At 45.4% G+C, this 12,366-nt stretch overlaps 1 protein-coding gene across 19 annotated transcripts in view; it reads left to right on the top strand.

The window, feature by feature from the left end:
• The window catches only part of TNS3 (tensin 3), a 571,451-nt gene that overhangs the window by 531,489 nt on the left and 27,596 nt on the right, over window positions 1-12,366 (top strand). For all 19 annotated transcript variants that reach the window (XM_059728559.1, XM_059728554.1, XM_059728556.1 and 16 more), the window contains 3 exons: window positions 4,590-4,761; window positions 8,807-9,450; window positions 10,850-10,936. In XM_059728559.1, the coding sequence (XP_059584542.1) occupies window positions 4,590-4,761; window positions 8,807-9,450; window positions 10,850-10,936 (903 nt within the window). The remainder of the gene's footprint in view (window positions 1-4,589; window positions 4,762-8,806; window positions 9,451-10,849; window positions 10,937-12,366) is intronic.

The raw sequence follows: 12,366 nt of genomic DNA, 5'->3' as shown, positions 1-12,366 counted from the left end.
AAAAACCAGGATTGTCCTTTTTGCAGTGTTATAGTTTACTATAGTACTGGCCTTTTAACTTGTCAGCATGTTAAGAGATCCAGGGGCACAGATTTAACAGGTGCACTCTATTACAAGCACCAGTGCTTTACAGATGAACAGTTGCTATCACAGTTTCTTACCACGAGTATGACACTTCACAGAAACTACAATACTGTGTAGATGAACTATTCCTTGAGATAAAGGGTTAACAGCTGGTCGGGTAAGTGTGGACACTAGATCACACAATAGAGGTTGTAGCTGAACTGCACGGCAGGCTTGTTTTTAATTGAATTATAAACAAAGCTGCTTTTGTGGGAGGTGTGCCTCTTGATTCATTGAGACCAGACATGGGAATAGCTGAATAAAAGGAGCTCACATTGTGTTGGCAGATTGCAAAGGCTGATTCTCTGCTGCTTTTCACCTTGTTCAGTTTTTTATTTCCATGTACGATTGATGTAAAATGCTACTTAAATCAGAGCAACAGTGTTTTATACCTATTTATATGTTCACTTTACAGAGGCATAAATGACTGCTAAAGTCTCAAAGCAGTGAAAGTTGAAGCCCTGATTTTCTCCCTTTAACAAACATTGTTATCAGTTTTAAAAAATGTGGTTATTTGTTGTGTTTGACTGCTTTGGATTGACTGTTTGCACTTTGCTGATATGGCACTGGAGTGGAATAAACTTTGCAATGTTTCAAAAATGCCATTGCTCCTAAGATTTATTGCAACTACATTCCTAAGGCCTTGCCTATAGTTACCCTTGTTGTGCTCCCGGCCTGCAATGTGCAGGGTTGAAGACACCCACAGGTTCTTTGCAGAATTGAAGTGTAGCAGCCAGCCAGGAGAATCCATGTAAATGGGCTTTCAAGTCCTGTATAGTGCTGTGCTTGCCAAGTATCTTCATGGTATTGCCTTGTGGCAGCAGTCATCACCTGTTAGCTTGGGAAAGAACAGTTGGGTTTTGAAGTAAGGGTGCACCAATAAAGATTTTCTTGGACAATACCAATGGCTGCTTAACCAGCTATATCAGCTGCTACTGATCTGATAACCTATTTAAAGGAGTGCAGCCCAGCAGCTTGGAGAGCAGCGTCCAGCTGGTAGGTCTGTGGTGGTGAAGGGTGGGGGGAAGGGAAGGGGCATGGGAGGGGTAGATCGAGGCCCCCACAATAAGGGAAGGAGTGGGGCAAAGGGCAGAGATAGGCGCTGCCCAGCCAGGGTGGTGAATGGACCCCGGGGCAGGGTGGGGCGTGGGGTAGAGCTGCTGGCTTCTCGTCCGGAGGGCACAGCAGGAGGGCAGGGGCGGCTCCCCGCTGCTGCACGCACCCCCAGCGGAGGCATGGGGGGCATGTACCCCCCCCAATTTGTGCGCAGGGTGAGGGTGGACTGCCCACTGTGGGCCAGGGGCTGTGCTGGCCTCATCCCAGTGGGGGCAGGGGGAGGGCAAGGGGGAGGCAGGCTGAGCCAGGGCTGTGTTCAGGGCAGACAGGGGTGGAGCAGCCAGCAGCAGCCCTGGGAGGGGGAGCTACTGCAATTTTTTGAGGTGGCTATAGTCCATCTCATAGCCCCCCTCCTAGCGCTGCTGCCCACCCCAAGTGCAGCCCCAGCCCAGCCCCCCCCTTGAAGAGGCCGTGCACAAATCTGGGGGGCACATGCCTCCTATGCCTCCCCTGTGGGTGTGCACAGCAGCAGGGAGCTGTGCCCACCTTCCCCCTGTACTCCCCAGACGAGCTGCCCACAGCTCCACCCCCACCCTGGGGTCCATTCACCACCTTGGCTGGGCAGTGCCTGCCGCAGCCCTTCCCTCACCATGGGTACCTTGATCTGCCCCCACCATGTCTCTTCCTTGCCCCATCCCTTCCCCTCCACAGACTTACCCTCAGGAGCCTGCTCTCCAAGCTGCTGGGCTGCATTTCTGGCCACACCCATGCTGCAGCTGCACACATGCACACAGCATTTATCGGTGACATTATTGGCTACACCGACCAAAAAAAGCCAACTGCCAATAATGTTAATTTTCCTTTTATTGGTGCCAATCTAATATGCGACTGATATGTCAATGCACCTCTATCTTGAAGGTCCCATCTAGATTAGATGTTAAAGATATGATGTTGGTTGAGTTATGTAGTTCAGCCTAATTACTAATAACACCTTCTAAAACAGTAGGTAAAGCAAATAAATTATACTTTAATATACAGTAAAACCATCCAACTTGAACCTGTAACATCGCACTTTTAAAAACTAGTGTACATGGATCCTATTGATTCTAACAAAAGCCAAGCCAAAATCAGCCCTGTAGAGTTGGCTCTACAGTGCTTCGACATTAGAGGCTTGATATTTGGCCATATTATACCAGTGTAAAAAAGATCATAATCTACTCTGCAGCTCTACAGCAGGTACGGATTCAGAATTTTCAAATTTCCCCCTTTCTTAGAAGTAGGAAAGTCCCTCTTTGAAACATCTTCAGAGTTCAGTTTGTAGACCTGGTTTTTCCAATGAGTATAGTACTTGCGAATACATTTTTTCTTTCTCTGAAATTAAATTTTGGGGGTTAGCACCTTGCTACTCCCTGCAGCATGTGCGCTATGTTAAGAATCCAAATAGTCTTCACTCAAAGCATTGATTTTGTAGATTTTGTTATCTCAGGCATTTCTTTTAAGTACCTACATCTACCTTTTTCAACCAACATAACCACTTTGCTGTGCTGTGAACTGAAGGTAAAGAAAGATTGTGCTTTAGGCTGGTTCTGCAGTTCAGTTTACAAGGATAAAAGCCTCTTCTTTTTCCTCTTCACAGAATCAGAAATATTTAGATATGGGAAAGATCTATTGGTTCATCTTAAGTGTTCCCCAGAGCCAATGCTGGATTGTTCCCCAGGGTGTGCTTTTTTTGTGTTTTGTTCAAACTTTTTTTAAGTCTCTGGGCTCAAGTGTTAGAAGTTAACTGGAGATTATAATATAATCTCTGTAGTTAGGCTCCAGTTTACAAAGGTTGAGGTCAGTGGAACTATTCATGCACGTTAACTTATTCAAATCCTGAAATGTTTGTAGGATCAGAGTGCAAGGCCTTGTTTACATGAGAATTTTACAGATTCAACAAAGAGCTTGTCTACACATAGTACTTTGTGTTGCTTTAAGATTACATTAGTTTGAAACTAGCGCGTAAACTCTTAAACCCAGTGTGGACACACGTATACGATAAGAACATAAGTCTCACACTGATCTAATAGAATCTGTTCAAGGTGGGTTACATGTTTTCTTTTGTGTAAGTGGTTCAGGGGTGGACCCAGGGTTTCCTAAAGTGGGGTGCAGTATAGGTAACCCTTATTGCAGGGGTATCAGCACCCCTTGCTTCCACCCTCCTCTGCCCCACCAGCGTGGATAGATCACACTGTGGGAGCCTCTGGGGAGTTTTTAAAGCCCTCAAGTAAATGAAAATACGCCATCCCTTCCCCTTCATGCTCAAAGATGGCCCCCTCCCCACCTCTTTCCCTCCCCCCCCCCCCCACCTGCCCCTGCTGCATTTTCCACGGTGGGGTGGGGAAGGGGCAGAGAAGTTTCAGAGCCAGCAAGGCAGAGTGGGGTTGGGCTCAGCTAGGGAGGGGACAGTGGTAACAGGGCAACTGGAAAGTTCCTGAAGAGTTTCTCCCACCCTGCCTAGTCCCTGTGTGGGAAAGGGGACCCCCTATCCATCCCTGCTGCCCTTGTCCCCATCCCCAGCTGAGCACAGCTCCTTCACAGCAGGCAGGAATGGCTCTGGTGCTTCTCTGCTGTCATGACCACAAGCTAGGGGAAGGAGGGGCAGGGATGGGGAGGAAAGGGGCAGGGAGAGGATGGTTCTTTGAGCAGGATGGGGAAGACATAAAGTATTTTCACCTGGTTTAGGAACTTTTAAAAGTCCCGGAGGCCCCCGCACTGTGGTCCAATCCAAAAGGGGGGGTGCAGTCACACCCCTGAGGTGGATCATGAATGATGTTGAAAAAAAGCCTTCAGCAGTCCCAAGAACTAAACACAGATCTGCCAAGTCCCTCTCAAGTGCCCTTTAACCTCAGTTGTGTCCTACTATCTTTTCTCAATGGACAAGACTAGACCAACAGGATGTGCCTCAGTAGCTAAGTAACAGGAAGCTTAGGTATCTGATGAATGGATAAAGGATGTTGTACATGCTGCTAATTAAAACGTCTCTGTCTTACGTTAGGGAGTGAAGAATGGGGGAAAGAATTTTAAATAGTTAATTTTTATCTGTTCACATCTTGAGGGTTAGAGAACATACCCTGGACAGTAAATCAATCAACTTAAGTAGTGCAGTTCTGTGCCATCTGCCCTCTCTCTCTCAATTGTTCCTTTGCTAGAAATTTACAACAATTAAGGTAAGGTAAAGTTGGAACTTTAAGTGTAATGACAACAGCTAAGATTTTAAATAAAGGTATGAAATCTACAGCACGTCCCCTGTTACATTGAGCAGGAGGGACAGGGGCATTTTGTAAATGCTTTTATACAGTCTGTGCTTGAGTTCTCAGAAGACTGATTTTTTTAAAAAAAAACCATGTCTTTCAATTCATTTGCTACAGAATCTCGAAGTTACAAAGAAGGCCTTAACCATACTGTTGTGACATCTGACAGTACCATGGGCACCAATCCTGCTTTGCTGAGGACTGACATACAGATGGCTCCTTCCTGTCAGCGGCCTTTTGCATCTACATGCACCATGTCAAATAACAGCCCTATCCCACAGGAACAAAGGTAGGAACTTGCCGGGCCTTTTCTCCCACCTACCTATCTAATTCTTCTGCTGCCAGTCTTCACATGTCATCAGGCCTTGCAGGGTGTTAGTACTCCAAGACTGGAGCACATCAGGTTGAGCCTATACCTGTGGTTCTCAGCCTTTGTAGACTCAAGGCACCCCTTGTTAAACTCAAGGCACCCACTAGAAAATACCAGCTCACTCATTTCTTCACTACAGAAAAATAGTAGAGCAGTTCCTCTGTTGCAAAGATTTCAGAAAGACCACAGCAGGTCAGAATGGTTTTAACACAGTGGATTCCTTTTTGAAATCTCTGGGTTTATCTTGTGAATCATGCTTATATATCTAACAGTGCCAGTGTTACATGGCAACCCCCAAACCCCACTGAAAGGATCTAAAGGTATCAAAGAGTGCCGAGGCACCCTGGATGAGAATCATTGACCTATATCATCAGCTGGGCCAGCCAATTTAGGTGTAAAGCATCACCATACCCATGCCGGAGTTCTTGAATGTAGACAAGATTCAGATTAGGACAATACTTAAGTAAGAATATGCTGAAGAATGTACCTGTGGAGAGAAGCAGTCTGGTTTTTGAAGAGAGCTGAGCACCCACAAATCCAGCAATGCTCATTGGGAACACAGCTTTCCAGTATCAAGTTACAATAGTCTGCTTTCGCAGTCCTCAGGCAGGCAGAGCCCCTGCTGAAACCAGTTAGGGTTCTTGGTGAGGGTGTCCTCCTTAGTACCATGAGATGGGTGCAGCAAAGGGTAAGCAAGTCTAGTTTCTGGCCCTTTTATGCCCCTTAGTGCAGACTGGTTGTACTGGGCCATAAAATCCGGAACCAAGTTATAGACGAGACATGATGAATGAGAGCATCAGAAAGCTTGGATGCCAAGGGGAGATTAGGAGAACCGGAGTTACCTGCATGACCATCATGATCTTAAATCGCATGCTTATATTGCAGCTGCTGTATAGACTATTTTTAGAATATTGTAGAAATGATCCACAAAGGACAGTTTCAATTTCAAAATATATCAAGAGCCAAATCCTTTTAATTCCAGTTACTTGGTTATAGGCCCATATGCATTTATCAGAAAGCTAACAACTAACTCCTTGAGAGTTTCACTGGCGGGTGTTTGGGAAAATCCTATAAAATTTCATACTGAAAATATATTGGCTCAGAAAGAAGATAATGTTAACAGCGCATATAATTCTATCACTATGGCAGATATTCTCCTTGTGATAAAATGTTCAGAGAATTTCAAATATTTGGACGAAAGAGTGGATGCAAAAACAAAGTTGATTCCCTTCCTGCTGTCAAATTGGCTTTGAAAACTGATTGTTTTTGATAGGTTATTATTGGTGCACTGCTGATGTGAGCTACTGCTTGGAGATTTGAATCAGTCCTGTTGCAACAAGCAAAGTGGTAACATGTTAAAACATAGAAGAAAAAGGGAGGGAGAGAGAGAAAGAAAGAAAGAGAAAAGGAAAGAGAGAAAGAGAGAAGAAAGGAAGGAGAGGGAGAGAGAGAAAGAGATTGATCGATTGATCAAACAACTGACAGTGGAAATGTAAGATGAGAGGCAGAAAATGGATACAACAAACAGGAAAGGAAGAAATGAATGAAAGAAGGTTGTGAACACTGCAGTCAGTAGAGGTCCAGTACTCTGCCTAGCTCTTCCCCTGCAGGGTTTCCTACAGGGAAAAGTGAGGTACAGTACTAGTGCTGGCAGCCATGCCCACCATAAAATTCCATGCCTTGCTGTTGATCTCCCCTCCCATATCACCGAGTGTCTAATTATCATATTTCTAATCATGACTAATTGCCTGTCTTTTACCATCATTTTTGGAACTCCCACAGTTGATGTGAACTGACTGAAGTATTGAACTCTTAGCAGGCAGCCTGTCAGAATAGCACTGATTCCACCTTATATTTCTTTTTCCTTTTTTCTGGTCTCGTTTTAAATTAGTCCTTCAGGTAACGATGTTTTTGGCTTGAGAGACTGTGAATCATAATAATCCCAGTAAATAATGTTACAATCAATCACTGTCTGAAAAGTCATTATAAATAACTAGGAATTGGAATTAAAATCTCAGCCTCAGGCATTGCCAGCACTGGTAATGTGAAGTCACTACAGAATCAAATTTGAAGACCCTATTTTTAAACTTTACCTTGAAACATTGTTCCTTTGTTCATTTTCTTTTTTTCAGGTGGGTGGGGGTCACATTTCAGCTTTAAAAATACTTTCTGGATTTTTTGTGTATAGATGTTTTCTTCTCTCTCTTCCCATTCTATCTGTTATGGTGCTGCTACTGTGGTATGTACAAAGCTCCTGGCATCCACTTCCACAGTGCCCATTTAACTAAATCCCTGCTTTGTATTTTTAAATTCTTAACTCCATCCCTCTTCCCCCATCCTTCCCTCCCCCCAAGCTCTTTGCCTCTGCATTACAGGTTTGCTCTCCCTTAACTGCAGCCCCTCTCCATAGCTTTTTAGCTGTTTTCACACATTAGACTTTTAGAAAATGGAATAAAATGCGACTCTCTTCACCTTTCAAAACTTTGGGACAAGAAACAAAGGACTGAAAGGGGCTTCTTGGGTCAGTTCTGCACTTTGACATGTGGAATTCTTCCCTGGTGGAACAATCCTAGTTTCAGTGTTAGACTATTTTGTTCGATAGGTGAAAGAAAAATAATGTCTCTGGTGCTCTGTACTATATCTTGCATGTCCTGTATTATTCCTTTGCCATTCTTATATGAACATAAATAAGGCCTCCCCTTTCATATATGGATGATCATGGAGTCATGGTTAAGACATGGACACCTCGATTCTAATTCTGATGCTGTTTCTGATATAGTGTGACCTTGGGTAAATCGCTTGGCTGCTTGGTGCCTCAGGCACTTACACAAGTTACGTATTTCATGCTATTGGGCTCCTCAAAGCACTCTACAGGCATGATGTAATACACATGCACAGCTGCAGAGCGCCTTTAAAATGGCTGATTGCACAAAAAATTACCATCAAGTGAGGCATTAGATGAAGGCGCTCTAAAACAGAGCGTGTTAGAGAACATGTGTTCCTTCAAGGATTCATTTTTTGCATGGGGAGGGGAGAGGGGCTAGTGTTCACACCCTGCCAGCACCAGTCTAGCACTACCCCTGGGGCTCTCAGAACAGGGGAAAAAGCAACAACAGCTACCGACTGGGCTTGGCCTGGCTGGAACTGGGAGGTGGGGGCAGGGTGGAACAGAGCCCTCTTGCCTCACGAGTCCACCCCCAGCTACCCTGGCTGGGGTATTGGGAGGAGCTGAGCCAGGCCCACGAGGCAAGGGGGCTCCGTTCCACTCTGGCCCCCACCCTGTTCCAGTTCCGGTCAAGCCTAGCCAGCAGCTGCTGCTGTTGTAAAGAGGCCTGGGGTGTGCTGGAAGGGAGCACCCCCTCAGCTCACAGGTCCAGCCTAGCTCCCCCTAATTTCCCAGCTGGGGTACCTGGGGGGGGCCCACAAGGTGAGGGGGCTCTGTTCTGCCCCCCCTTCCAGCTCCAGCCAGGCCAAGCCCAGCTGCTGCTCCTCTGTCCCCTGCTGACAGCTCTGGAGTTTGGGGGTAGGGGGAGAAGGAGGGAGCCTGGGGAGAGGGGTGGCTTGGCTGCCTCCTCAGAGGCTGTGGGAGTACCCCCGCCTGTTTGTCAGGGCCAGTGCAGGCAGGCTCAAACCCCCAACCCCGACCGAACAGGTGAACGTCAGCTTTCTAACTCATGGCATTTTATGTAAAGCACCGTGAGTTAAAGCAAGGCCCTTAAACATCTGGAGGCACCCTCCATTTCCCTGTTTGTATGATAATACATACCTCATAGAATAGCAAGGCTGATGTAATTAAAGCATCCTGAAAATCCTTGTATGAAGAGTGTTATGGAAATTTGAAGTATTGTTGTCTTGGTTAAGTTTATTTATTGATACTGCAAAAAACTGGAATGAAGGCATTGTAAAATGAAATGCTCTCAATGCATATGGGAATGATTTGATTCGTCTTTTTGTTTTTGAACAGCCCTCCTGCAACTGAACACCCTTGGATAAGCAGCCAAAGACCTACCCATTCACACCAGCTTTCAATGACGGGTAACAACAGGCCAACAGGAAGTTATCTTTTGCCCTCAGAATTTTCAAGCTCTGTGCAGGAAGACTCGCTCTTCTCCCTTTTCCCATCCCCAGGCCTGCAAGTTATCTCCTTGAGCAGCCAAGAAACTTCATCATCAGAGCAGCAACAAGAACCTTCTGCCAAAACCAGTGCCCGGACTTACCTGAACTATGGTGGAGTCAGTGTAGGCAGCAGCCCTTCCTTGGAGGAGAAACAGGCTACTTTCATGGTCAAAAGTAACAGTTCTCCCAAAACTATGAGCTCACCACTGGCAAGTGAAGAAGACAATGGGTTTTTGGAACACAACTTTCTTACAATGACCACTGGACATAACAGCCAGAACAGCACTACTCAGCAGAAGCACGGAATGAATCTGCACCCCCAACCACCCCTTCCAGAGAAGAAGAGGTCTTCTGAAGGAGAACGTTCCTTTGGTTCCATCTCCCCTTCTTCCAGTGGCTTCTCCAGTCCCCACAGTGGGAGTACAATCAGCATCCCATTTCCAAATGTCCTGCCAGACTTTTCTAAAGTCTTAAGTACTTCCCCTGTGCCAGGTAGGTTCTCTGTTACAAGGATGCCAGGCATATCTATTGTCAGAGAGAGGAAATTGGGAGTGGGCTGTTCTAGGTTTTAGAGATTAAGAAGAAAAAAAGGAAAAATGACACCTGAGTATTTATAGCAAGAGGAACTCATTCACTAGTATTAGACAGATTGATTCTAAAAGCAAAACTCTGGAGTGCTTTGTCGGAGCCCCTTTGGATGTATGAGCAAAGTGCAGCCCTCTCTTCAGACAAGGTTCTTCGGGTAAATCTGATATCTTTTATTAGACCAACTCAGATAGTTGGAAAAATTCTTCTTAGCAAGCTTTCAGGTTTAAATACCCTTCATCAGGCTGAGGAAGCATTTGCAGTTGGGCTGTGCTCTTCCTGGATGGAATGAATTGTAAAGAAGCCAGGGGCTGGACTGGTATATGCATGCTACAGGCCGTCAGTGAAGATGTAAACTGAGGAGTCAATGGATGAGAGACAGGCCGGGGGGGAGGGGTGGAAAGGGGAATAAATGTAGCTGATAAATAGTAGAGAGGTACCTGGGAGCTCAGATGTCAGGCAGGTTTAATGCATCATAAAACCAATGTCTATATTTAGTCCATGATTTTTTGTATCCAAGAGGCTGATGAAGTGAAGTTCATAGGCTCATCTGGGAAAAGGTGTTTTGTAAATTAATTTGAGGATTAGAACTGAGAGATTGGAGAGAAAGTGGTATCCATGTGAGAAGTGTGAACCCACCGGTAATTGGGTATTCTTATCTTTGATAGATTTCCGATGTGCGTTCATTCTGATGCACAGTTGTTGTTTGGTCTCTCCTACGTATTTTCTGTCAGGGCATTTGGTGCATTGGATGAGATATATTACATTTCTGGAGGTGCAGCTGTAAGATCCAGGAATGCTGATGGTTCTGTTGTGAGGTGTACTAATTGTTGGGGGTGGGTGGAGATGTGTTGGCAGGTTTTACATTTCTTGTCATGGCATCATACTCCAGATGTGGCCTCACCAGTGCTGAATATAGAGGGGAATAATAACTTCCCTTGTCCTACTGGCATCCTTGCTAGACTTATGGCAAGAAGTAGTTGGAATGTGGCTATTGCCCTCCAGGGTATGTGCAGATTTGACCAGGTGCCACTGATAAGATCCTTATTTAATATAGCTGTATAACTGTGAATGTCCAGAATCTATAGCTCCAGTGAAAGGTAACATTAATAACACTTGTGGAATTAACCAAAGTATCATATTGTGTACATTTTGGTATAGAACTTCCCCAAACTCTCATTGCATTGTTCTTCCACCTCAGTCAGACTAACCAGCATCTCCTTGTGAGACATGGGAACCAACAACAAAAAATTCCCTTTGCAGTTATGGTGCAAAAACATTTTTTTTCCTTTTTCTTTTTCTACAGACAGTACAACTGATAAGCATGTGACTGTAAAATTTGTCCAAGACACATCCAAGTTCTGGTACAAGCCAGATATTTCAAGAGAGCAAGGTAAGCCAAGTAATGTGTGCTTTGGGATATACAGTTGCAGAGGGCCTGTTCAGGAGCCTTCTCTATAAATTTCTGGTGCTTGATGCTTAAAATGCTTTAGATTAAAGTACAAAAACAATTTTTGTCTCACCACTAGGAGGACTAAAGCCCCTTATGCCAGTGTAATTTAGAGGATTACGGGTTTATTAAACAAGACTCAAGGAGTCATGGTTTTAGCTTGGGTCAGGTTCTTAACCCCTCTAAAATGACCCAAAGAGATCTTAAAGCTGTCTGTGCCAAGAGCTGAAAAAGCATGGTACAATCTAGGCATGGCCCTGCCAATCCATTCAGTCACCTCCCTTCAGTGGCAAGGAGGCTATCCTGGAGAATGGTAGAGAATGGACAAGAGAGGCAAGTGCAATAATAGAGATGTAAATACCAATTAAATAAATATTTGTCATTACAACAGGTTAAACAATTAATGGATTGAGTGCAGCGACAGGGACGGGTGCAGCAGTGCTGGGCCATGTCTCTGCAAAGTCAGGGAGGGGGATGCAGAGCCTCCCAGGCCAATGTTTGCCCAGCCCCACCCTGCCATGGAGGAGGGGCTTCAGCCATCCACCCCAAACAGCATGGGGAGCCGGGGGCCAAAGTAACCCCACCAGGCAGGCAGCACAGCCCAAGAAACCCTAGGGGTGAGGGGGCAGCAGCCAGCAAGGGGCTGCAGCCACCGGTGGGCAGCTTCCCCAGGCCAACTGCAACAGTGCAGGAGGGAGGGGGGAGGAGAGAGGCAGGCAGTAGCTAGCAAGGGTCTTTACCAGCCCGCTGCAGCCACTGGCATGCATTCTTGCTGGGACAATGCAGGGCTTACCTTCCCTCCCAGACTGTGCCCAGCCCCAGGGTAAACAATAACCAATAACTAGTAAGCTATAACCAGTTATCACTGAGCTGATTGGTAAAATGATTAATCATTTAACCATTCACGTCCCTAGTGCAATATTCTCCATTGATCCAGGTGGAAGGTAACTTTCTAGCCCAAGTTATCCAGAGTCTGTAGTCTGGCATGCTCTGAGGGCAAGTTTGGTCCCCTTGGTTTGGTTTGGAGAGCTGAGGGGACAGGGGACATAAAACAACCTCATAAAAGCTACTTACCATTTGCTTAGATTCTCTTAAGTGCTACAGTAGCATGGAATTTCCCATCTATGTTTTAAATATACTTACATTTATAACTAATGAAAGAGAATGTTGCTGTTGTCAGAATCAAGAATAAACTCCTATGTAGATCAGCCAAGATACGGCTATCACTATATGCAACTCTTGAAGATTGTTTTTAATAGCTACCTGCTTGTTATCTCGGCTCTACATTCATTAGTAGTCTTACTGAACTCAGCATGTGGAATAGGGATAGGGAATGGAGTTTTTCCCAGCAGTCCTTGCCTGTGTCACTGCAG

This window comes from Alligator mississippiensis, chromosome 5 (genome assembly GCF_030867095.1).
Source record: "Alligator mississippiensis isolate rAllMis1 chromosome 5, rAllMis1, whole genome shotgun sequence".
Classification (NCBI taxonomy): domain Eukaryota; kingdom Metazoa; phylum Chordata; order Crocodylia; family Alligatoridae; genus Alligator; species Alligator mississippiensis.
The sequence above is the reverse complement of the archived record's forward strand: the minus strand, read 5'-3'. Positions and strand labels throughout refer to the sequence as shown.